The 26,235-nt window shown below is 43.8% G+C and overlaps 2 protein-coding genes across 6 annotated transcripts in view; both read left to right on the plus strand.

The window, feature by feature from the left end:
* The first annotated feature begins 73 nt into the window (after nt 1-73).
* Nucleotides 74-18,918, plus strand: LOC110501678 (serine/threonine-protein kinase LATS2). 3 transcript variants are annotated; one of them, XM_021579405.2, is made up of 10 exons: nt 74-311; nt 408-620; nt 5,106-5,783; nt 10,297-10,429; nt 12,062-13,596; nt 13,965-14,207; nt 14,345-14,684; nt 14,792-14,974; nt 15,080-15,186; nt 15,311-18,918. In XM_021579405.2, exons 3-10 carry the CDS (start codon nt 5,430-5,432, stop codon nt 15,839-15,841), a joined length of 3,426 nt encoding a protein of 1,141 aa, XP_021435080.2. In that variant the 5' UTR covers nt 74-311; nt 408-620; nt 5,106-5,429; the 3' UTR covers nt 15,842-18,918. The 3 variants fall into 3 exon arrangements, with proteins under 3 accessions (XP_021435080.2, XP_021435081.2, XP_021435079.2); XM_021579406.2 differs by having other exon boundaries at nt 440-620; XM_021579404.2 differs by lacking the exon at nt 408-620.
* Nucleotides 18,919-24,197: 5,279 nt separating this feature from the next.
* LOC110501679 (exportin-4) overlaps nt 24,198-26,235 on the plus strand; it is a 56,708-nt gene continuing 54,670 nt past the window's right edge. For all 3 annotated transcript variants that reach the window (XM_021579408.2, XM_021579407.2, XM_021579409.2), the window contains exons 1-2: nt 24,198-24,325; nt 25,433-25,538. In XM_021579408.2, coding sequence (XP_021435083.1) covers nt 24,260-24,325; nt 25,433-25,538 — 172 coding nt within the window. In that variant the 5' untranslated portion in view covers nt 24,198-24,259. The remainder of the gene's footprint in view (nt 24,326-25,432; nt 25,539-26,235) is intronic.

The following is a 26,235-nucleotide window of genomic DNA, read 5'->3' on the forward strand; positions in this document are numbered from 1 at the left end:
TATATAATAATACATGTAGGAAGCACCGCCTATAATATGTGTGGCGCTGACGTGCATTTGTCCCTCACGTGACTCCAGGAATGTTAACAATGCAGTAAGTGTCGTCCAATTTTGTACTGAATTCTAATTCTGCCTGGAGTTGGGAGAAAATGGAGTCTCTTCATGATATTTACTCGGGCCTACCGTTAAGAGGAAGTTCGATAAATTATCGTTTGTGTTGTGCAACAAATGATTGGATTTAAAGTTTCCCGAAAAGTGTATTTGGTTGGATTCTTTATCGGATTAAATCTGAATGATACATCTATCTCATGGTAAGTTAACAACTTCATATTTTGGGAAAGCTTAACTATTTTGATGAAGACACAGAAATAAGTTATTATTAGTACTGCATTTTATTTAAATTGAAGATAAAGCCTCGGATTTCTTCCAACGCGACCAGCTTTCGGCCAGAGAAAGACTGCTGGGACTGAAATTCTCCCTTCATTGGAATGTCGGGCTGCTCCAGGCTGTGGAGTTGCGTTGCTTCCAGCGCTAAATTGAGAAGGCCCCACGTTCTTTCACTCTCGAAATGTTAAACTAATCACAACCTCGACAAGAAAACCCACGAAGTGATCAATATGGTAAGAATATTGAAACAACCATTTTTTACTTTTCACTGTGATGGACGGGGTTCATAGTGGCGATTTTAGCATGTAAATCTTGGTGGGACAAACTCGACCAATTCTTTTTTTAGATGTATGCCAGCAAAGCCACTACACAACATTTTATAATGCCTATGTGGTCTAAAAAGTAAGGGAAATACAACCAGGAGGATCCACTTTTATAGACAATATACCGACGCGCAGACAACGCATTGCGCAAACAAAACAACCCTCGCAATATCAGCTGGAATTACATGGGTCTATTACTGAATTTATTGTTAAAAAAATATATATTTGAATGGCAAGAGACTGTCACTGGCAAACATGGTTACAGACCCAACAACATTATATAGTATCCCGTCATCGTGAAGAAAAACACATCAGCTTATTATAATACACAAAGTAAGCAAAACAATGAAATCATTCCGACATTGCCAAAAATGATGAATAAGATACTAATGAGACCTATATAAGCAATAAAACAATTGAATGTACAAACTATCGCATAATGGAAGGATGAGCATATAAGAGGCAAGCCATAATTTCGATTAAGACAATGAGCAAGTAGTCATAACTATTTGTTCAGCACTTTTGAAATGTACAGCGTCAGAATTCAGAATATGGGCCATTATTACAATATGCTCCCAGTACACCAAGTCAGAACCATAGGACAAATAAGCAGACAAGGAAAGCTCTTACAATATTCAATGATGACATTTCTCTACAACAGGCAATAGGCTACATGTGCACCACCAAGTCAGAACAGTAGGCTTAGTACTGAGGGGTAGAAGGACCAAATAATTAGGGTGAGACACATTGGCTACTAGCAGCTTACTACACATCATACACTTAAGACAACGTTATTAGCTACTGACATACACTATATATACAAAAGTATGTGGATTTAAATCAAGTTTAAATATACAGTGCCTTGCGAAAGTATTTGGCCCCCTTGAACTTTGCGACCTTTTGGCAAAAGGTCGCAAAGTTCAAGGGGGCCGAATACTTTCGCAAGGCACTGTATATTTTTTTTAACTAGGCAAGTCAGTTAAGAACAAATTCTTATTTACAATGACGGCCTACCAAAAGGCAAAAGGCCTCCTGCGGGGACGGGGGCTGGGATTAAAAATTCATATAAAAATAGGACAAAACACACATCACGACAAGAGAGACAACACTACATAAAGAGAGACCTAGACAACAACAGAGAAAGGCGTAAACACTTGACAACACAGCATGGTAGCAACATTCTGAATTCTGTCGCTGTACAACATGATAGCAGCATAAAACATGGTACAGGCATTATTGGGCACAGACAACCGCACAAAGGTTAAGAAGGTAGAGGCAACAATACCCCTTCAAATGACTGGATTTGGTTATTTCAGCCACACCCGTTGCTGACAAGTGTATAAAATCGAGCACACAGCCATGCAATCTCCATAGACAAGCATTGTCAGTAGAGTGGCCTTATTGAAGAGCTCTGTGACTTTCAATGTGCCACCGTCATAGGATGTCACCTTTCCAACAAGTCTAGAGCTGGCCCGGTCAACTGTAAGGGCTGTTATTGTGAAGTGGAATTGTCTAGGAGCAACAGCCGTGAAATGGTAGTCCACACAAGCTCACAAAATGGGACCGGTTTGGTGGATGCCAGGAGAACGCTACCTTCCCGACTGCATAGTGCTAACTGTAAAGTTTGGTGGAGGAAAAATAATGGTCTGTGGCTGTTTTTTCATGGTTCAGGCTAGGCCCCTTAGTTTCAGTGTAGGGAAATCTTAATGCTATAGCATACAATGACATACTACAGGATTCTGTGCCTCTAACTTTGTGGCAACAGTTTAGGGAAGGCCCTTTCCTGTTTCAGCATGACAATGCCCCTATGCACAAAGCAATGTCCATACAGAAATGGTTTGTCGAGATCGGTGCGGAATAACTTGACTGACCTACACAGAGCCCAGACCTCAACCCAATCGAACACCTTTAGGATGAATTGGATCGCCGAATGCGAGCCAGGCCTAATCGCCCAACATCCATGCCCGACCTCACTAATGCTCTTGTGGCTGAATAGAAGCAAGTCCCCGCAGCAATGTTCCATCATCATCTAGTGGAAAGCCTTCACAGAATAATATAAGCTGTTATAGCAGCAAAGAGGGACCAACTACATTGCTCTTGATTTTGGAATGAGATGTTTGACGAGGTGTCCACATACTTTTGGTCAGGTAGTGGATCTTCCTGGCATATTACATTTATGCAGCAGTATACAAGACATATTTTTGGACTCACCATTGCTGTGATCACTTGAACGTGGCGGTCCTTCTTGTGGGCAAACTTTGTCATCAAAGTCTGGCAATCTCTCGATTTATGGTGCTTTCAAGACAACTGGTAACTCAGAGTCATGATGTCAGTGATCTTAAGGTCGGAGCTCTAGAAAGAGGCCAGAGTTCCAAGTTCCCAGTTGTCTTGAACACACCAATGTAATTCAACCTGTTTTGGCCCATGGTGTTGCTTGTGAATGTTCATCCTTTTAAACTGGGAAAGGAGATCCTTTCAGACCGATGTTTTAAATCCATAAATCCAGACTTGGACCACACACCCTCTCCACCTAATAGCAGGCAGGGGAAGCAAAATAGTGATTGCTTCTCAACTCTTGCAGTTAGCCATCGATTCCTTCCAAACCACTCATTGTTGAATATGCGATTTCAGACTTGTTGAGCAATGTTTTGTCCAATGGCCCAATGAGCACCGATAGGTTTAATCTATAATTTCTCTTCATATGACAAGGATTGAAATGGATTTGCCAGGAGATTGTCATAATTCATGAGGATGACTGCTTCCTAGCTAAGATTGTGAAAGTATGATGTTGACATGATCAGTCCAATCAAAGCTACGGTAGATATAACGTGATTTGAAGCCATTTTATCTGTGGCCAATGACCTTGAGTGTTCTTGGACAGGCACTTCTCATGTAAATCTATGGCAGCACCCAAGGGGGCCTGAACTGTCCCTGTAGATTTGGTGGTGACATAGTGTCCCCATGAGTGACACAACACTGAGCCAATCACGGCGCAACTGGAGTCGATTACCAACGCCTACACTCTGTATTTCCGCTGCCTGTCCCTCCACCACAGAAAGCACTGAGCTAGGCTGAAACACCTGCATTTTGGAGCTGCCTTACTCAAGAAAGAGACCATGTTTGTATGCAGGTTTTTTAAATCAAGGAATTTTGGGGGGGGACATTGTTTTCAAACTGAGATGTGACACGAATTAATGCTTGTTATTTTGGTCAAAAAAGGGCGTTTTTTTGCTAAAATGGCCGGGCTCACTTCCTCCTTGCTGTTAGATTCATTATAAGTGTGCATGATGTTCTGTTGGGTCAAATGCAGTCAACAGATTGTTCCAAACAAGCACTATGCTGTGTTCCACTTTGCATCTTAATAAAAATCATTCCAGTTCTTTTACATATTTTGCATGTCAAATCTCAATATTTGAGAGAGAGAAAAAAATCACAATTAGATATTTTGCCGAGATCAAACAGGTTGATAAGATAATTACTTTATTATCCTGTGGGAAAATGTTGGTTGTGGCTCAGTCATAAAAACACACAATCAAGCATAGAAAATGACATTATACACATAGAAAAGCAATCACTGATTCATCTGTACACTATACACATGAGTACACTCTGTCAACTGCAGGCCAGCCCACTGTTCCTACTAGTGGGTTTAAAACATGTAGGAGACCCTGTCTCTACTCTCCTCTCTGTTGTTTTTCAGTGGAAATCTATTTTTCTGTTGTTTATTTTGGTCCGATCTGCCCCGTGATGCAATGGTATGAGTTTTCTTGTCGTCACTTGTGGAATGGAATGCTATGGGTCAGATGTGGCACGCAAAGCAAGAATGGGAGCTGAGGTTAAATATTCTGGAGATTGCGATGGTGCTTGGCACTACCATTCTAAATATGTGTTTGTTTAGAAAAACTACACTCACAGTGAGTGCTGTGTTTGTGTCAGAAAATGCCTCAAACACTCTAAGCTAACCACCTATATTTTAATAATTGTCATAATTGAACATGCCTAAGTTACACAGGTCCAATACATTAATAAAATGTTATACACGATCATACATCAATAATAGGGTTTTACACCACAAAAGCTATGTTACACAATTACACCGCAATAATACATTGTTGTTGCTATGTGACTATTCCACGTGTGCACAGATAAATATGCTTCCTTCACACCTATTATGCCCCAGAGAGTAGCACTGCCACAATAGAATGTAGACGATGTTCTTGGAGATACAACTGCAAAGGGGTGTTAATATTGGATCACACAGGAGAAGTTCACACACAGTTGATGAGATGTGTGTAACTAATGTAACCCTAGGCCACCATGACCACAACACACATCTTGACCTTACCCATACAGAGACATTTTAGTAACTTTTTCTGCTCTGGTCTTGCTCCACAGGTACAGAAGGGAGCCAGAGTGGTTTGGGCCAAGGGCATCCTTGTGACCCCTCATATGACTTGGAATAGGAATGAGTGTGATCCCTAAAACACACAACATGGAACGCCAGTTGGAATCCTATCAGTAGGAGCCCAACACAGAGATAAACAAAAACCTTGACCAAGAGAAAGAGAGGAGGAAACATAATCTCTCCTACTGGAGGGCCTTATCTATTTAGGTCACAGAGTTCCAGAGCAAGCTTACGAGTGTTGTGTCAGTGTGTCAGTTGTGGGTGTCTGTTTGGGTGTGAGTTCCCTAGGCTAGATACCAAAACAGGGGAGTGTCATGAGGCCCAAGACGTTCCCCGCTGCTCCGTATGTGGGCAACACGCGCCAGCGTCTCCAGGAGATCAAGGAGGGGCTGAAGCAGCCAGCCAAGCTGGTGAGCCAGGCCCTCCATGGGGGCAGCTCCTGGGGTGAGGGGGGCCGCGGGACCGAAAGCAAGAGCAAAGACCCCGGGAGTCGCCAGCAGCAGCTCCGGCCCCCTCAGAAGTTCAACAACTACCAGAACGCTTTGAGAGAGATCCGCAGGTCCCTCATGCCCTTTGCCAATGAGTCTGGCCCCTCTGGCTCCGCCCACCCTGCTGGAGACGTCAACCGACAGATGCTGCAGGAGTTGGTCAATGCTGGCTGTGACCAGGTGAGGACTGGAGAGTGAGTGAGTGTCTGTGCGCTTTCAAGTGGGAGAATCTGCTCTTGTCTGTATCAATGTCTCAGCTTAAATGCTGGTTCTATAATCATGTCTTCTAAGTACCTAACATAACTCACAAATGTGGATGTTGAAAGCGCCATTCAATGTCATAATATCCAGAGTACAGTACAATGGTTACATAATGTGGAACGCAGAAATGTTAAAATATCAGTTGGTTTCTTCATCTTCTTTTGGAACAAGTGAATGTCTTGTCCACTCCAGAGAGAGATAGAAGAGGAGAACGAAGGTTTCTGCAGGAAATTGTCTGCTCACCTTTCGCCTAAAGAAATAAAGCCTACTATATTTCAGATATGGATAGCCTTATTACAGGGATGCAATTTCTCGGAGTATTTCTAAGTAATAAGGGTCAGGCTGTTCGGCAGAGTTCAGTCTCTTTAAACACCAATAACTGGCCGAAGATCAGGGCATTTTAAAGGGCTCTGTGTGTTCCAAGCACTTGGACTGGCCAGATACCAGTTACTATAATCAGACTCAATACTGTGGTTGAAGTGTTCAGGACAGGCCTGAGGACAGGCCCTGTGATGGCAGCACTCTCATTTTAAAGAATGCTTAACTCAAGTCTGTGCTAGGGAAAAAACGCTCCTCAGACCTCGGCACAGTAGAATTAGAGATAGTGGGGCGAGAGGGAGGGAAGAAAGACAAGCCAGATAGATGCAACTCTTTTCCTGCCTACTGACTTTGACTGTCTGTCGTCTGGCTTTCACCATCATAGTGATGGATTGTAGATATGGTGTCTCAGTGAGCGAAGCTGCGGTCGCCTGGCACTGTGTTTGTCCTAGGACGGCCTCTTCAAGTTAACCCAGTCGGGGAACGGGTCCAGTAAAGACATTAACAACAACATTACGACCATTTAGCAACTTCATCAGTCCTCCGCCCTTTACATAAATGCTTTTAGTTTTCTGGACCAGCCACCAGGTGTGTCGTATGATGGACGGTCCTGGTCTTTTTAGGCGACTATAACCTAGGGGCCACTGAACAGACCATTGAGTGTGGGCCCGGGCCTGTATTTTCCTACACATTCCACAGCCATAATGGCCACTGTAGTGAGTGGCCTCTCTAGTCTCAACCCCCCTCCATCCCCAAGGGCCCTCTGGCCTTATTCTTATCAGCAGCCTCTCCTCCTCCAGCCACAAATTACACAGCGTTGTGGCAAGTTACATAATCACAGTAAAAGAGGAAATGTTTTGGTGGGGAGCGAGGAGGGGCCACTGGGAGGGGTGGAGTGTGAAGGAGCTCTTTTCCTCTCCTCCACCTTCCTTCATGTGTACGGCGGCTGCACTATTACTGTACGAGGGGCGGGCCAGGCGGAGTGGAGGGGAGACAGGAATCTTATGCACACTAAGCATATTAAACCTCTGACATATGAAATGATGTGGTCGCTGCCTTTATGTAATGATGAGGTTAACAGGATGTGACAGAGGCCTTGTGTGTGTGTGTGTTTGGGATAACTCCCTGGCTTGTTGCTGTAACCATTATAACAAGGGTGCAAATGTGGCTGAGGATATTTTAGGCACATGAGTCTAGTAGACAAACAGAGGGAGAAGATGAGAGTATGTGAGAGGGAGGGAAAGCAATGGGAGGAAAAGACACCCAAAAATACAGATTTCCAAATAGCTGGAATTCTTTACTTCCTGGCCTGTGGAAATGAGTGTTTATTTTCGTTTTCCTGTGCCTGTACGCTAGTATGTGTGTGTGTTATGCGTGAGGGAAAGGGAGGGAAAGAGTGTTATTTGGTTCAGTGATATGGGCAGGCCCACTCTGATGTACACACACATTGTGTAGAATATCTGTGGCTCCGTTGTTTCCTGGTTCTGAGAGCTGATTGTGCTCTGTCGCTATGCAGCCCTGTTTTTAAACCCTTAAAGTTTCCTCCCTGCAAATGGAAGCACCCAGTCTGTGTCAGAACCTGTGGACACACAATGGCTGCATTAGTCTCTTTAAACGAGTTTAAAGTCCACTTCAGTCCTTAAAATGTGTTTAGCCCTAGTTAGGGTTGTTGCGGTGACTGCCATGACTGCAGTCAAATTCTAAGTGACCGTTGAGTCATCTGTAACCTCCTCTTATTCACTCTGTATATGCGTTAGTAGTACCCAACTCGCTAACGATCATCAGGTCGCAAATGGCCTGGTAATCAGGGCTCTATTGACCCTCTAACCACTCTGACATAAACGCAATCTAAAATTAAAACAATATCTGCTTTTAAAACTCACCTCACCGTGATGATCAATTTGAAGAAAGAAATTCAACAACGGGTTGAAACTGAGTGGAAAACATGGTTGTTGTGGATATTGCTTCAAAGTCTAATACAAAGAAATAGACAGCACTTTCTAAGGTAATGATTAATTCAAAACAACCATATGCATATTAGAACTTATGCATATTCATAGGCCCAAGCCGTAATGAGTTGAAGACACCCCCCCCCCCCCCCCAAAAAAAAATACATAATTAAAATGGTTGTGCTGTTATACAATACATAGCCTTCTGAATATTACACAAAAATACTGATTTTAAGATATCTTTGGTATATAATTGGTCTATCCTAAATTGAGTTAGCCTACAGTTTGTAGTGAATTTGATTTTGAATAGCCTAGTAATAGGGCATTTTATTTATTTTCATAGTTAATAGGCTGACACATGACCTTATAGCTAGAGAATATCTCACTACTGTGCATTTCCATCTCCTCCCCTCTCTTCTTCATTCCTTTCTCCAGCGCACAGAGAGAGGGGGTGGCAACAGTTTCATGAAATGTTTAGATGTGAAAACATGTTACTATCCATGTTCCCAAACAGATTTCACTTGGTTTCCCAACTGAAGCACTGAGTAGCTGTAGAAACAGGGTGGGAACAGAGCCCATGGCATACAGTTTGGGCAGAATATCACCAGTTGCGCGTGGTGAAGTAACCGGTAACCGGAGTAGCCTAAACAAACCAGCGGAAAGTGGCCTTAATTTAACATTGTAAATCAAAACTAATTTTGACAAGACAAGATTAAATTTAGAATAGTCTGATGGGTTAAAATTAGCGATTTTCTAAAGTCCTCAATATCCTATAGTTTCATCATGCAGCCCATATATCTTTTGATTTCTAAGACATTTTAAGGTTTGTATCATTCTCAACTACAGTTGACAAATAAGTCTAAATCTAGTGAATAGGACCTGTTTGAAATGATTACCTTTACGCTCAACATAGCCACTTCATATGTGCACTCTCACTCCAGGAATTCGAAAAATATACTTTCTATTTTATTCAGCTGTTCAATTATATTCTTATTACTATAAAATAATATCAAATAATGGAACATGACTCATAAGCATATCTTGTCTGCTAAATTAACAAGCCTACAGCCTATGGCATGGCACATAGCCAGATAACATACAGTAGGCCAACTCACATTTTGGTCTTCTGAAATACATTTACTTCAAATAATAATGTTTCTTTAGACCTGCTGAAAATACATTCATTGGTGATGGTATATATGCAATTGATTTATAACTTTTCTTTCATGCAGACGTTCCAAAGGCGCACATCAGCAGCTTGTATGCGTGGAGGTCTGGAGATGCTAAACGTGTTTATGTTAATTAACGGTCAATTACCTTGAGACTGGCAGTCTTATGCATGACAATAACCGGCTGACAAAAATGAATGACCACCACAACCCTAGCCCTAGTTTATTTTCTGTCAAATGTAATATTCATATTCAACATCATCAAGATTAGTCTTGATTCTATGTTTTAAACAACAACCTCCAGTGGTTCTTTCAGGTGAGCAGTAGGAGTTGGTTGAAGTTCTCTAACTTACCAGCGGAGGCAGTGTGGGGCTGAATGCCTGTGTTGACTGAGGGCCACACTGAGGTATGGGTTGAATGTCTTTAGAGTGAGGTCATATGACATTAAGGGGTATTTCCTCATGTAGGTGTAGGTCGCCTAGTTAAAGAACGGTCACAGCTTGTGTCATGTTTATTTTCACGTCTCACTCACTGATGTTTAATGGCTGTTGTTGTTTGTACGCTGCCTATCAGCCAGTATGAAAATAGTAGGAAAACCTGCATGATCTTTATATAAATCCTAAAATATGTACTACAGTATGGTACAGGACTGTCACCGTAGAGGTCCTTGTCATAAAAATAGCGTGCTGTTGAAAGAATGTAAAAGGGAAGGTTCTCTGTTTTATGTTGTTGTGTGTGTGGCTCAGGAAGTGGCTGGTGCATGACCCCAGGAGAAGAGGATGCAGGTGCAAGGCCTGCTGAGGGGCTGTTTAAATCATCATGTCCTTCTGTGTGCATGGTTGACAATAGAATAGACAATGACAACAGAAGAGGCTATACACTATCTGGCACTAAAATAATGCAATCTGTTCCACAAAATGAGATGGATGAGTGTCATCAGTCACAGTCTCTCAATGATTTATCAGTGTCTTTTCAACACCGTTGTTTTGCCACCAGGAAATGGCGGTGCGGGCTCTGAAGCAGACGGGCAGCAGAAACATTGAGGCTGCTCTGGAGTACATCAGTAAGATGGGATACCTGGACCCCCGCAATGAACTCATCGTCCAGGTCATCAAACAGACCTCACCAGGTAATACAACTCATGCACATACAGTGCATGCAGTATTCAGACCCCTTTACTCGTTCCACATTTCATAAATGTACAGTCTTATTCTAAAAAGGATTAAATTGGTGACAAAGCTACAACAGGTTGATAGAAATGTTTGCAAATGTATTAAAAGTAAAAAACGGAAATATGACATTTACATAAGTTCTCAGACCCTTTACTCAGTACTTTGTTGAAACACCTTTGGCAGCGATTACAGCCATGAGCCTTCTTGGGTATGACTCTGCAAGCTTGGCACACCTGTATTTGGGGAGTTTAACCCATTCATCTCTGCAGATATTCTCAAGATCTGTCTCCAGAGATGTTCGATCGGGTTCAAGTCCGGGCTCTGGCAGGGCTGCTCAAGGACATTCAGAGACTTGTCCCGAAGCCACTGCTGTGTTGTCTTGGCTGTGTGCTTAGGGTCGTTGTCCTGTTGGAAGGTGAACCTTCATCCCAGTAGGAGGACCTGAGCGCTCTGGAGCAGGTTTTCATCAAGGATCACTCTGTACTTTGCTCTGTTCATCTTTCCCTCGATCTTGACGAGTCTCCCAGTCCCTGCAGCTTAAAAACATCCCCACAGCATGATGCTGCCACCACCATGCTTCACCGTAGAGATGGTGCCAGGCTTCCTCCAGATGTGACGCTTGGCATTCAGGCCAAAGAGTTCAATCTTGGTTTAATCAGAGCAGAGAATCTTGTTTCTCATGGTCTGAGAGTCCTTTAGGTGCCTTTTTCAAACTCCAAGCAGGCTGTCATGTGCCTTTTACTGAGGAGTGGCTTTTGTTTGGCCACTACCATAAAGGCCTGATTGGTGGAGTGCTGCAGTGATGTTGGTCCTTCTGGAAGATTCTCTCATTTCCACAGAGGAACTCTGGATGTCTGTCGGAGTGACCATGGGGTTCTTGGTCATCTCTCTGACCAAGGCCCTTCTACCCGATTGCTCAGTTTGGCGGGGCGCCCAGCACTTGGAAGAGTCTTGGTGGTTCCAAACTTCTTCCATTTAAGAATGATGGAGGCCACTGTGTTCTTGGGGACCTTCAATGCTGCAGACATTTTTGGTACCCTACCCCATATCTTAAATAAAGGTAAAAATAAAAATCTGTGCCTCGACACAATCTTGTCTCGGAGCTCTACAGACAATTCCTTCGACCTCATGGCTTGGTATTTGCTCTGACATGCATTGTCAACTGTGGGACCTTATATAGACAGGTGTGTGCCTTTCCAAATCATGTCCAGTCAATTGTATTTACCACAAGTGGACTGCAGAAACATCTCAAGGATGATAAATGGAAACAGGATGCACCTGAGCTCATTTTCGAATCTCATAGCAATACTTATCTAAATAAGATATTTCCAGTTTTTATTTGTAATACATTTGCAAAAATGTCTAAAAACCTGATTTCACTTTGTCATTATGGGTTATTGTGTGTAGATTCATGAGGAAAATGTTTTATTTAATCCATTTTAGAATAAGGCTGTAATGTAGCAAAATGTGGGAAAAGTGAAGGGGTCTGAATAGTATCCGAATGCACGGTACATTCTAAATATATGCACATAAAGTTTGAAATGCAGTAAGGATATGAACTCACTCCCCACTATGATTTCTGCCCACAGGCAAAGGGGGCATTCCAAACTCAATGGACCACAGACCACCATTGGAGGGAACAAGTGAGGGCGCCATGCCTCCCTACCACCAGATGGGGGCGCCAATGTATGAGGGTGCTGGTTATGGGCCAGAGGGCGCCTACATGGGCACCCCTCCTGTCATGAACTACATGATGCCCCCCTCGGTCGCGGTACAGGGCCCTGCCATAGGTAACCCCATGGGACGCCCTCTCAGCATGGGAGCCTACACTCCAGCCATGGCAGCCTACCCTCCAGCCAATCCAGGGAACCCCATGTATACCCCAGGCACCACGCAGAATGCCTATCCAGGCAGTATGGAGCAGGCCATGATGGGCTACAGCGTCCCCAGCCAGCCCCTGCAGCTCCAGCCCCAGGCACCAGGAGGCCCTGTCCCAGGACCCCACTACGACTATGGCCACGTCCGGCCTCACATGTTGGAGCCCTCAAGCTACGGCGTGCAGAGGAGTGCCTCCTTCCAGAACAAGATGCCGCCGCTGGCACCCGACAACTACGTCAACATGCAGGGGAAAGGGGTCATGGGTCAGAATGGGGGAGGGTACCCTCCTAACATGTACATACCGCCCCACCCCCAGCAGTCCAGCCCAACCTCACACCAGGTCCACATGATGTCCCGCTCACCCGGTGGAGCCGCCGCTGCCCTGGGGCCAGATTTCTCTGACCTGCTCACACCCTCTAGAGCCAGCCTTAACCTGGACCTGTACGAGCAGCACCAGCACCACTGGGCCGGTCCCCAGGGGCCTGAGGGGGCCCCTTCAGCCAGGCAGCCCCAGCCTCAGGGGCCCTTCCGGGGAGAGGTGCGGGTCCCCAGTAGGACCAACTCCTTCAACAACCGGTCAGTGCCCCCAAACAACGTCCGACCCACCCTGGTCACCCCAGCTCCCGGCAAGCAGGACCCGTCCCTGGGACAACCCAACACCATCACAGCGGTGACTTCGCCCCCCATCCAGCAGCCAGTGAAGAGCATCCGAGTAATGAGGCCCGAGCCGAAGACTGCTGTGGGGCCATGTCACCCTGGCTGGTTGGCTGCTCAGGAAGCATCTGAGCCCCTCGCCTACATGCCTGAAGAGGCCTACTCTCTGGAGCATGCCCAGGAGACCCGCTGTCCACCACCTCCCTACCCCAAAACCCTGCACATGTCTGGGGCTGCTTCAGAGGCAGGGCCCCTGGAGGGACCAGGAGGATCTATGTGTGGAGCCCCAGACCTCAACAATCCTTCTAGGCCACATGGTGGTAGTGGAGGAGGAAAGGCAGAGGAGAGCCAGGTGAAAGAGAAGACCAAGGCTGGGAAAGGAGAGAAGGCAGTGAAAAACAAGAAGCAGATCCAGACATCGCCAGTGCCGGTGAGGAAGAATGGACGTGATCAGGAGAAGAGGGAGTCGCGCATTAAAAGCTACTCGCCCTTCGCCTTCAAGTTCTACATGGAGCAGCATGTGGAGAATGTGATGAAGACCCACCAGCAGAAACTGAACCGCAGGCTGCAGCTAGAGCAGGAGATGTCCAAGGTAAGACAGAGAGAGACGTTAAAGGTTTTGAGGACCTGTGTTGTCCTCAAGACCCTACACCTCGAAAACCCTACATGCCTAGAATGGGAGTCGATGAGTTCATGGCTTTATATGTAACAGCTTGTCCAAAACATTTAGAAAAACAATTACTCAGGGTTCAGTCCTTTTGATAGAATGTTATGAAATCATACAAACAAAAAAATGGCTTTTACTAGTCAAGTAATACATTAGATATTTTTTCCCCCTACATTCACAGTTGATTGAGACATTAGCAATATAAAATATAATATAATCGTAGTAAGGTATGTATACAGTATTTTACCAAGGCAACTCAACCTTTTTTATTCTTCCCCTCCCCCTTCCTCCAGGCTGGCCTATCAGAGGCGGAGCAGGAGCAGATGAGGAAGATGCTTAACCAGAAGGAGTCCAACTACAACCGGCTGCGCCGTGCCAAGATGGACAAGGCCATGTTTATCAAGATCAAGACGTTGGGGATCGGGGCCTTCGGTGAGGTGTGCCTGACCCGCAAGGTCGACACGGGAGCCCTGTACGCCATGAAGACGCTGCGCAAGAAGGACGTGCTCAACCGCAACCAGGTGGCCCACGTCAAGGTAAAGCTGAAGGCAAATTATCATGATGACGCGTTGCACCTGGTGATATTTCCATGTTATTGTGATGCCAAAAGCACATTTCAGCGTTTGGTGTGGAATGGACAATAAAGTTTTTTCTTATTCTTTCTAACCCTAAGGCTGAGCGTGACATCCTGGCGGAGGCAGACAACGAGTGGGTGGTGCGTCTGTACTACTCGTTCCAGGACCGAGACAGCCTCTACTTCGTCATGGACTACATCCCCGGAGGAGACATGATGAGCCTGCTGATCCGCATGGGCATCTTCCCTGAGCCGCTGGCATGCTTCTACGTGGCTGAGCTGACCCTGGCCATCGAGAGTGTCCACAAGATGGGCTTCATCCACCGCGACATCAAGCCGGACAACATCCTCATCGACCTGGACGGACACATCAAGTTGACCGACTTTGGCCTCTGCACTGGCTTCCGCTGGACGCACAACTCCAAGTACTATCAGAAAGGTGAGCAGGGGAAAGACAAAGGACACGTTCTTTCACTGCGTAGATGCTTTTGTATAGACGGCTTCCCCTTGATATGATCTATATGTAATATCCTCTCCTCTCTCCAGGGAGCCACATCAGACAGGACAGCATGGAGCCCAGTGACTTCTGGGACGACGTGTCCAACTGTCGTTGTGGCGACCGGCTGCAGACCCTAGAGCAGCGGGCGACACGGCAACACCAGCGCTGCCTGGCACACTCCCTGGTGGGCACGCCCAACTACATCGCCCCTGAGGTGTTGTTGCGCAAAGGTGAGGGCAAGACCGGGCATGGTGGAGTAGTTGTATGTTTGATATATGAAATAAAGAAGTGTATTATGATCTTGTTAGTGAGCAGTTGTGGTGTTGTCCTTGCAGGGTACACCCAGCTGTGTGACTGGTGGAGTGTGGGAGTGATCTTGTTTGAGATGCTGGTGGGACAGCCCCCCTTCCTGGCCCCGACACCCACCGAGACACAGATTAAGGTTAGTAGTCAGTCGACTCACGGCTCAGTAAAACTACTGAATGTGGAAATACCATATCACTCCTCAATTGCAGGTCTGAAACATACTGTATCCTCACGGTCTCCCCCTTTCCTTTCCTCTTCAGGTGATAAACTGGGAGAGCACGCTGCAGGTGCCCCCGCAGATCAAGCTCAGCCCCGAGGCTGTCGACATCATCGGCCGTCTCTGCTGCTCCCCAGAGGAACGTCTTGGGAGCAACGGCGCCGGCGAGATCAAAACTCATCCCTTCTTCGACCAGATGGACTTCTCCAGCAACCTGCGCACCCAGCCCGCCCCCTACCGGCCCAAGATTGCCCACCCCATGGACACTTCCAACTTCGACCCAGTGGAGGAGGAAGGGGGTCCCGGGGCGTGGAGTGATAGCGGAGACAGCACCCGGGCCTGGGAGACCCTCTGCACCCCACACGGGACACACCCGGAGCACGCCTTCTACGAGTTCACCTTCCGCAGGTTCTTTGATGACAACGGCTGCCCCTTCCGCTATCCCAAGCCCCCAGAGACCAGCCACAGCCAGGGGCCTCCCAGCCACAGCGGAGCCAGCAGCATGGGCCCTGAGGAGGAAGAGGATGAGGAGGAGGAAGAGCAGGGGGAGGGCTGTGAGCCTGTGTATGTGTAGAAGAGCCCAGACTGTTGGCTTTCTAAACCATGCCCCCCTCTCTCTTTCGCTCTCTCTCTCCAGCAAGTCAACACTCAGCACCTGGGACCCTGTCTGCCAACCTCCCATCTACCACTGTGAATGTATGTTCATGTGTGTGTGCGTGCCTCTGTATATGTGGTTTTGGGAGACTGAGAGCGAGTGAGATATTGAGAACAGGACGGCCTGACATCTGTTCAACAATTCAAGCACTACTGTGTGGAATCTACAGCGTGAGCAGAGACTACAGTAAGAACCCCTGATCTGGGACCAAGAAACAACTAACTGTACAAGGGCTAGGCATGGGATAATGATGCCAGAGGACTGTTATGAAAAAAGACTCATCAGAACAGGTAGTTCTTCTAAAAGGCTCCCACTGCACTGTGGAGGTTTACAAAAGTGTTCAGATAAGAGTTTGACGCTGGGACCGTGACCATGCGTGTTTCTAGTGGTCATAGTGCTCTATCCCATTCCTTCTGCCCTGGGTCTTACAGAGATCACTTCTTCCAGGTTGACCTTACCCCATGAAGTTAACACAAACACTTGCTGTTTCACGGGTTGCTTGTCTCTTCCTTTCTGAGACTTAGGGACTAGAACCAGTGTGTGCTTTGGAGACTGAGCTGGACGTTAGGTTGGACTGGACTGAATTAACTAGCGGGGAGAATCAAAACGCAACACTTCTCATACAGCTGTGACAAAATAAGCTACCAAAATACACATGCACACTTTGCAGGATGGTTGAACTACACAATCTAGGAGGGGGCAATGAGGTTGTCCTCTGCAGCTAACCACCTGAAGTCCTCTAAAACCACAGGGTTATCTTACACATGTCTATCAATGTTGTTTGGATGTTTTCCAAAGGTAGACGTTCTGACATGGCAGTCTAGAGATTCCCCCAAGGTTAACTAGCTGTGTGTCTCCTACCTTCAACTTCACACACATTTTTTTTTCTCCAAATAGGTGATGTGGGATGCCGCCATCTTGTGGTTAGAGAGCCACTATGTTGTTCCCTTACCACCCCTAAATGATTCTGTTTTTAGTGTCAGACCCAGGGGAATGGATGTGATGGGGAAATACTCGTAGGAACAACCACAAATTCCTTTGGTTGAAGTGCCAGCTGCCAGATACATGGGATGACATTGTTATTTGAGTCAATCAATTCCTTTCTCTGTATTATTATGATGACTATGTTTTATTGAGCTAGTTCTGAGGAAGGTGAACTACAAGTGTGAATCATTGCATTGTTGTGGATATGGATCTGGTGATTACATACATGTTTGGTAAGCAGTCACGCCTATCCATGTCTCAACACAACACATACAGTACACCTGCTCTAAGACTGTCATGTACTGTGACATTACTGATGCCGTGCTTTTTAGCCACATTGACATTTCAAAGTCCAACCTGCTAGTGCACCACTTCCACACGCGCAGTATTATAGAGTTAACACATCCAAGTGTCCACACAGTCTCCTCGGTCCGTATGGAGACATGGCAGAAACATGTGATAGTATGACTATGTGCAATACAGAAAATACAATACATCCTTTTGTAAACACTTACAATTATCCTTTTGATTTTTTAATACTGAAACACGCTATGTACAAATATATATTATATTGGTTGATATATTTTCCGTATAGTTACATGACCCAATGCTGCTTATTATTGTGATTAATATTATTATTTGCATTTTTATCATTATTTCATGTATACGTACTTCTTTCCTTTTTGTGTAAAAAAGAAACGTGTGGGTTTGATTGCCAGTGTGTTTGAGTTTGAAAGTGCTTTTTTCAATGAATGTTGGTGCATGTCTATCCACCACAAGATGATGTTGATGATCAGTGTTTGTGCAGAATAACGACAGCAGCGTTCCTGCTCTCTGCAACTGGGCTGGCCCTGTGTGTAGGAGAGTAGGGATGGAAGAGGGAGAGAGACAGACGGTGATAAAGAAAGATGTGTTTCAGAGACAAAAGGAAAGCTGGGCAGGATTGGTTATAAAGTGTCAAATATATGAATAAATAGCCTCCTTTGTATTACAAGCCCAAGTATGGTAAATGACAGACTATTATTGGTACATTTTAATGCATCCTAATGGCCACAGGTTAATTTGACCATTAATATTATGCTTGTGTTACAGAATTGTTGTTATGCAGTGGAGCACTGCTCAAAGCAGGGAATGCTTTATTTTCTCCAATATCTCCATATGCTTATTGACAATCAACCATTGACGCAGTCTTGTATGTCCAACTGAATAACAGTATTCCATATGTGATTGCATACTGACGGAAGGGTCAAGATGTTGCAAGTTCTGCCGTAAGTCAATTCCCAAACATTCTAAGTGCACCAATATGTATCTCAAAGATCGGATTTGTGACATAATATGAGGGAAATATTTTAAACAATGACAATTGTTTAAACGTGCCATAAATGTTTTTGCTCACTTGCATGACAAAATGAATTGAAATGGACATGTTTTTTTATAATATGGCTCATGTCTTCAGGATTGGGCATCAAATTCACTTAATTTGATCATCGTTGTCAGCGCGAGTGGGATTGCCAATCCACCAGGATGGACTACTCAGTGAAAAATAGCTTTAAAAAGAAACTGCTCACCGAGTCAGTTTTCTCGTGTGTATGAGTGTTTTTGTATTAGGTGTGCTGTGGATGATGTGTGGTTTCCTTGTATCTGAGTTTTGAAAGTGATGACTGACAATCTGTGACTGATTTGAGATCTTATGTAATGACTCATGATGGGATTTTTTCAAATCTATGTTCCTTTTTGTATTTTTACTCTCGGGAGTTTCTCATGTCTTTGATCCTCCTTAATGTATAGTACAATTTTGTTACTCTTGAATATATATTTATACAGATATACATATTTTTTTGTATCTATATTCTTTTTAATTTCCTCTGAGCTAATGTTCGAACCTCTTTGTCTACAGTATTATAGACAATATAATTTGGACAGTATATCACCTTTTTTACATATGTATGAATTTGAAAAAATGCTTTCACTGTCCTCACGTGTAAAATATATGCATAAATTTAAATTAACCAGCTTTGACTTGTGTTGTAATTCCAAAGCCTCAAACAATGTTATGTCTGGATGAATAATATGATTGACTCTTGTTGGCTTTGAATATTAGACTTAACCAATTTTAGCAGAACATTGTGAGAAAACTGTTGATGTGAGAAAGGTGAAAGATAGTGATCAATTCAGTTAATTTATTTGGACTTCTACAGGAACTTGTCTGGCATTGAAGAGTACTGAGTTTAGACAACATTAAATCATCATAATTTACAGACATGACAGATGACAACCACAAACACAGAGCTACAGTGCATTTGGAAAATATTCAGACCCTTAAACTTTTTCCAAATGTTGTTACGTTACAGCCTTATTCTAAAATGGATTTATGAAAAATGTCACACATTACCCCATGATGACAAAGCAAAAGCAGGTTGTAGAAATGTTTGCAAATGTATTAAAAAAATAAAATTTAAAAAAGATACCTTATTTACGGAAGTATTCAGACCTTTTGCTATGAGACTTGAAATTGAGCTCAGGTGCATCCTGTTTCCATTGATCATCCTTGAGATGTTTCTACAACTTGATTGGATCCACCTGTGGTAAATTCAATTGACAGGACATTTGGAAAGGCACACATGTCCATATAAGGTCCCACAGTTGACAATGCATGTCAAAAAAACCAAGCCACGAGCTCAAAATAATTGTTCCGTAGAGCTCCGAGACAGGATTGTGTCGAGGGACAGAAGGGTACCAAAATAATTCTGCAGCATTGAAGAATGGAAGAAGTTTGAAACCACCAATACTCTTCCTAGAGCTGGCTGCCCGGTCAAACAGAGCAGTTGGGGGAGAAGGGCCTTGGTCAGGGAGGTGACCAATAATCCAATGGTAACTCTGACAGAGTTCAGAAGCCACTCCTCAGTAAAAGGCAACAGCCCGCTTGGAGTTTGCCAAAAGGCACCTAAAGACTCAGATCATAAGAAACAAGATTCTCTGGTCTGATGAAACCAAGTTGAACTATTTGGCCTGAATGCCAAGTGTCACGTCTAGAGGAAACCTGGCACCATCCCTACGGTGAAGCATGGTGGTGGCAGCATCATGCTGTGGGGATGTTTTTCAGCAGCAGGGGCTGGGAGACTAGTCAGGTTTGAGGGGAAGATGAACAGACTAAAGTACAGAGAGATCCTTGATAAAAACCTGCTCCAGAGCGCTCATGACCTCGGACTGGGGCGAAGCTTTACCTTCCAACAGGGCAATGACCCTAAGCACACAGCCAAGACAATGCGCAAGTGACTTCGGGACAAGTCTCTGAATGTCCTTGAGCAGCCCTGCCAGAGCCCGGACTTGAATCCAATCTAACATCTCTGGAGAGACATGAAAATAGCTGTGCAGCAACGCTCCCCATTGAACCTGACAGAGCTTGAGAGCATCTTCAGAGAAGAATGGGAGGAACTCCCCAAATACAGGTGTGCCAAGCTTGTAGCTTCATACCCAAGAAGACTCGAGGCTGTAGTTGCTACCTTAGGTGCTTCAACAAAGTACTGAGTAAGGGTCTGAATACTTCTGAAATATCACATTTACATTTTATTTTTAATAAAACTGTTTTTGCTTTGTCATTATGGGGTATTGTGTGTAGCTTGAGGGGGGGGGGGGACTATTTAATCAATTTTACAATAAGGCTGTAACGCAACAATGTGGAGAAAGTGAAGGGGTCTGCATACTTTCTGAATGCACTGTAAATACAGTTGAAGTCGGAATTTTACATACACTTATGTTGGAGTCATTAAAACTCCTTTTTCAACCACTCCACAAATTTCTTATTAACAAACTATAGTTTTGGCAAGTCGGTTTGGGCTTCGACTTTATGCATGACACAAGTAATTTTTCCAACAATTGTTTACAGACAGATTATTTCACTTATAATTCACTGTATCACAATTCCAATGGGTCAGAAGTTTACATACACTAAGTTGACTGTGCCTTTAAACAGCTTGGAAAATTCCAGAAAATGATGTCATGGCTTTAGAAGCTTCTGATAGGCTAATTGACATAATTTGAGTCAGTTGGAGGTGTACCTGTGGATGTATTTCAAGGTCTACCTTCAAACTCAGTGCCTCTTTGCTTGACATCATAGGAAAATCAAAAGAAATGCTTGACCTCAGAAAAAAAATTGTAGACCTCCACAAGTCTGGTTCATCCTTGGGAGCAATTTCCAAATTCCTGAAGGTACCACGTTCATCTGTACAAACAATAGTACGCAAGTATAAACACCATGGGACCACGCAGCCTTCATACCGCTCAGGAAGGAGACGCGTTCTGTCTCCTAGAGATGAATGTACTTTGGTGTGAAAAGTGCAAATCAATCCCAGAACAACAGCAAATGACCTTGTGAAGATGCTGGAGGAAACGGGCACAAAAGTATCTATATCCACAGGAAAACGAGTCTTATATCGACATACTTGAAAGGCCGCTCATCAAGGAAGAAGCAACTGCTCCAAAACCGCCATAAACAAGCCAGACTACGGGTTGCAACTGCACATGGGGACAAAGATGGTACTTTTTGGAGAAATATCCTCTGGTCTGATGAAACATAAATAGAACTGTTTGGCCATAATGACCATCGTTATGTTTGGAGGAAACGGCGAGGCTTGCAACCCGAAGAACACCATCCTAACTGTGAGGCACAGGGGGTGGCAGCATTATGTTGTGGGGGTGCTTTGCTGCAGGAGGGATTGGTGCACTTCACAAAATAGATGGCATCATGAGGTAGGAAAATTGTGGATATATTGAAGCAACATCTCAAGACATCATTCAGGAAGTTAAAGCTTGGTCGCAAATGGGTCTTCCAAATGGATCATGACCCCAAGCATTCTTCCAAAATTGTGGCTAAATTGCTTAAGGACAACAAAGTCAAGATATTGGGAGTGACCATCACAAAGCCCTGACCTCAATCCTATAGAACATTTGTGGGCAGAACTGAAAAGGCGTGTGCGAGCAAGGAGGTCTACAGACCTGACTCAGTTACACCAGCTCTGTCAGGAGGAATGGGCCAAAATTCACCCAACTTATTGTGGGAAGCTTGTGGAAGGCTACCTGAAAAGTTTGACCCAAGTTAAACAATTTAAAGGCAATGCTACCAAATACTAATTTAGTGTATGTAAACTTCTGACCCACTGGGAATGTCATGAAAGATATAAAAGCTGAAATAAATCATTCTCTCAACTATTATTCTGTCATTTCAGATTCTTAAAATAATAGTGGTGATCCTAAAAGACCTTAGACAGGGAATTTTTACTAGGATTAAATGTCATGAATTGTAAATAACAGAGTTTAAATGTATTTGGCTAAGGTGTATGTAAACTTCCGACTTCAACTGTAACAGAAGCTATGGGTTTATATGTTATAGCACATGATAAATACAGTGCAAAGAATAGTTATTGCAAAATACATGATCATGATTAACACAGTGCAACGTCACAATGTCCACAGGACTCTGCTTTTAATCACAGGCTTCTTTAAACTGCTAAGTGCATGTTAAGCATTTTAATGCTTCCATGAACAAAATATTTCAGAGTGCTGTTTGTACTAGCTGTGGACATAGGGAAACTTGGACTAGTACTGGAGTTCCTGCAGAATCTGACAGGTCCACACACATCAGCAAGATCAAAAGGCCATATGTGCAAAAGAAAAGAGGACAATATTCAGAGTAGGTTGTAGTCAGACCTTAACCCCCATACCTTTAAAGTGAAGAGTTTGGGGTTTTGTAGTAGCCTGGCTGACACGACTCACATGGTACACAGCGAGGGAGAGCTGTGAAGCATTGGCCTGGACAAGAGTCCGTTCTTGGTGCAATATTCACACAAAAGTTGCTTGAGCTTTGTTTGGTTCTCTCTTTTTTCCCCAGGGGGTTTGACCTGTCCTTTGGATTTAAAAATCCAACAGTTGTGTTGGTAGGGGGCGGTGCTCGGGGGCTGTGCGTGGCTGTTCATGTGGGTATTTTAGTGAGAAAGACACATAGGAGAACCAATCTGTTAAAAATCCCCCTTCATTATCCACACTTTGTGCCTACAACATCAAGACTTTGAGTTTGGTGTCAGCCAGGCTAGTTTGTAGGGTTGTTTTGGCCATTGTGGGTTGTTTTCGGTAGGTTTGAGGTAGCTGTTTTGGGTAGCTGTCCATTGTGGGGTAGTTGTGTTGTTTTGGGTGGTAATTGTGGGGTTGTTTTGGGCATTGTGGGTAGTTATGGGTTGTTTTTGGTTGGTTTGAGGTAGCTGTTTTGGGTAGTCGTTCATTGTGGGGTAGTTTGGGTTATTTTGGGGGTAGTTGTGTTGTTTTGGGTATCTAGTGTTGTTTTGGGTGGTTGTTTTGAGCATTGTGGATGTTTGTGGGTTGCTTTGCTTTGGATAATTAGAAGATTGTCCCCTGAGAGTTTGAAATTGTATACAGTGAGCCAAACCAATATCAACATTCTGGCTGTACCCAATATTATTTAGCTCTATTTTCAATGGTACTGATACAAGATCATTTTCATAACATTAATGAATTCAGATGCCATTTAAACTGTTCATTTCCATCAGATGGAGACATAGAATGTGACATGCATTTTTGTCTTACCATAATATGTATTTAGAAAGCAGTATAAGGATGAGGGTGTTCAAATATAGACCTGAACATCTTTTCATTCACTATTCTATTGAAATGCAACAAGACACACAGAGAACACTTAGAAGGTGTTTTGACGTAAATTGTAATTTTTCTCAAGTCTCTCATTTCACTGTGTGGGCTACCTCTCTGAAGGTGTTAAAAAGGTTACATTTCATGAGAGCAACATCACTTTTTTTAATAGGTATAATTTGTGTCCTATGTTACGACAACCATAACATTATGAACAGAATAGGTCCTCTAGGGGTTATGATAAGGTAAAGGTAATAACATAGATCTCTGGTAATATGTCATTTATAACACATATAAATAGGCATAATGGGGGTTTATTTTAGAAGTAAAAATGACCACCTTTATCAATATTGTTTAAAAAAACTTTCCAGAAAGTCCCACTTCAGTGCAAATCTTTCAATAAGCCATTTTGACAAAAGGATTCAAATGATTTTCTGACTTTTTTGGTGCGCTCTCCTGGTGGTAGGAATCATCTATAAACGTTAAGGTATCACAACATATGACGTTTGCAAGCGTCTTGGCTTGTAAAAATTAAGACCTTATGTTCAATATTTTATTGCTATGTTTTTTTATTACATATCCTCCATAGAGCGACGCCCTGTCCTGAAACTCCCTGCAAAAAGTCTCCACTATCAAATTGGCCAGAGTACCCCTAATCCCATAATTCAGCGCATGGCGCGTCATTGAAGAGAGACAATGATGGCGGCGGTTGGTGCACCAGAAGTGATTTCACAGCTGGAAAGCGCTGCCAAAGTTTTAATGGTGAGAAATATAATATTTTTTTTGTTAAAGTTTTTTGGTATGTGTTTAGTTCTTGGTTTTATTGAGGGTTATGTGACTGCGAGCGATCTATCGGGCACAGTTATTTATCGGAAAGGATACTGATGCGTGGCGCAGTGTTGTCTCCATCCTGCAAAAATCTAGCATAGCCATCATCCCCAAAAGCCGCTAGCTATGTGTGACAGTGTCTGTTGTGACGATGTTTCCTAAACACTTCACTAGTAGAACACTCATGTTTACAGGGAACCACACACTTGTTTAGCTAGTTAGTTTGATTCAATACTCAAGTTGTATTTCTTCAACGCTAGACAGTTCGGTGAACATCCCGATTGCAGCCCGCGTCGTTAGACACGCTGTTGATTCACCATGTTCCACCTAACGTTAGCTAGCTAGCTATTGACTTTATCGTCTATTTGTCACCAACGTTATGCAACAGTCAAGGAGGACACTGTCTCAATTCCCTGAATATATCACAAAGCACAGCTTTTAGTAAAGGAAAAGTGATATATTGGAAACAATTAGCTTAACCATCGGGAAGGGTTGGCTTGCTAGTACAGTAGTTGGCTAAAAGTTATCGATCACACACTTGATTAAGCACCATGCTTGGTGATTGAAGTACTCTTGGGAGCTCGTGCCAGTTACTTCGAATAACCTTCTTAATGTTTGAGTTTATTCTATCCATGCTATTGTTTTAGCCACATAATGATGTAACTGTGTTGAATAAGAGGTTAGCTAGTTAACAGATTCTGGTCCAATAGTTTCTAAACGTGTATGTTCAGGGGAAGGGGTGGGCATGGGAAGGAAGCCCCTGTCGTGCCTGTGGTCAGGAGAGATAAAAATGGTATTTCTCGCCTCATTCCTGGCCACCGTGACGTGAGTCAGATCTTATTTTACTGCAATTAGACCTGGATTGGGATTTTTCTGCCGAGCCCCATTCTGGCCACACTCCTTGGTTTACCGCGTATGTGTGTGTTTAGTTGTGTATATTTTGGGGGTCTTTTAAGGTGTGTGTGTGTGTGTGTGTGTGTGTGACTTTACGTAGTTGAGATATGGTGTAATTGACTGTACACAAATGGTATGTGTGTTTAGGCACCGCCGTCCATGGTCAATACAGAACAGAGGCAGCACGCAGAACACATATTCCTCTCCTTCCGGAAGTCTAAATCACCCTTCGCTGTCTGCAAGCACATATTAGGTAAGTGTCCCTCTAACAAAAAAGCTTCAAAACACTTTTCAATAATGTTTGTTTGTGTGTGTTAGGCCTAAATCAAATCAAATGTTATTGGTCACATACACATGGTTAGCAGATGTTAATGCGAGTGTAGCGAAATGCTTGTGCTTCTAGTTCGAACAGTGCAGTAATATCTAACAAGTAATCTAACAAATTCATAACAACTACCTAATACACACAAATGTGAAGGGATGGAATAAGAATATGTACATATAAAGATGAGCGATGGACAAGCGGCATAGGCAAGATGCAATAGATGGTATAAAATACAGTATATACATATGAGATGAGTAATGTAAGATATGTAAACATTATTAAAGTGGCATTTTTTTAAGTGACTAGTGATCCATTTATTAAAGTGGCTTATGATTTGATCTATATGTAGGAAGCAGCCTCTCTGTGTTAGTGATGGCTGTTTAACAGTCTGAAGGCCTTGAGATAGAATCTGTTTTTCAGTCTCTCGGTCCCAGCTTTGATGCACCTGTACTGACCTGGATGGCAGCTGGGTGAACAGGCATTGGCTCGGGAGGTTGTTGTCCTTGATGATCTTTTTGGCCTTCCTGTGACATCGGGTGCTGTAGGTCTCCTGGAGGGCAGGTAGTTTGCCCCTGGTGATGCGTTGTGCAGACCGCACCACCCTCTGGAGAGCCTTGCGGTTGAC

The sequence above is a fragment of the Oncorhynchus mykiss genome, chromosome 22 (assembly GCF_013265735.2).
Source record: "Oncorhynchus mykiss isolate Arlee chromosome 22, USDA_OmykA_1.1, whole genome shotgun sequence".
NCBI lineage: Eukaryota > Metazoa > Chordata > Actinopteri > Salmoniformes > Salmonidae > Oncorhynchus > Oncorhynchus mykiss.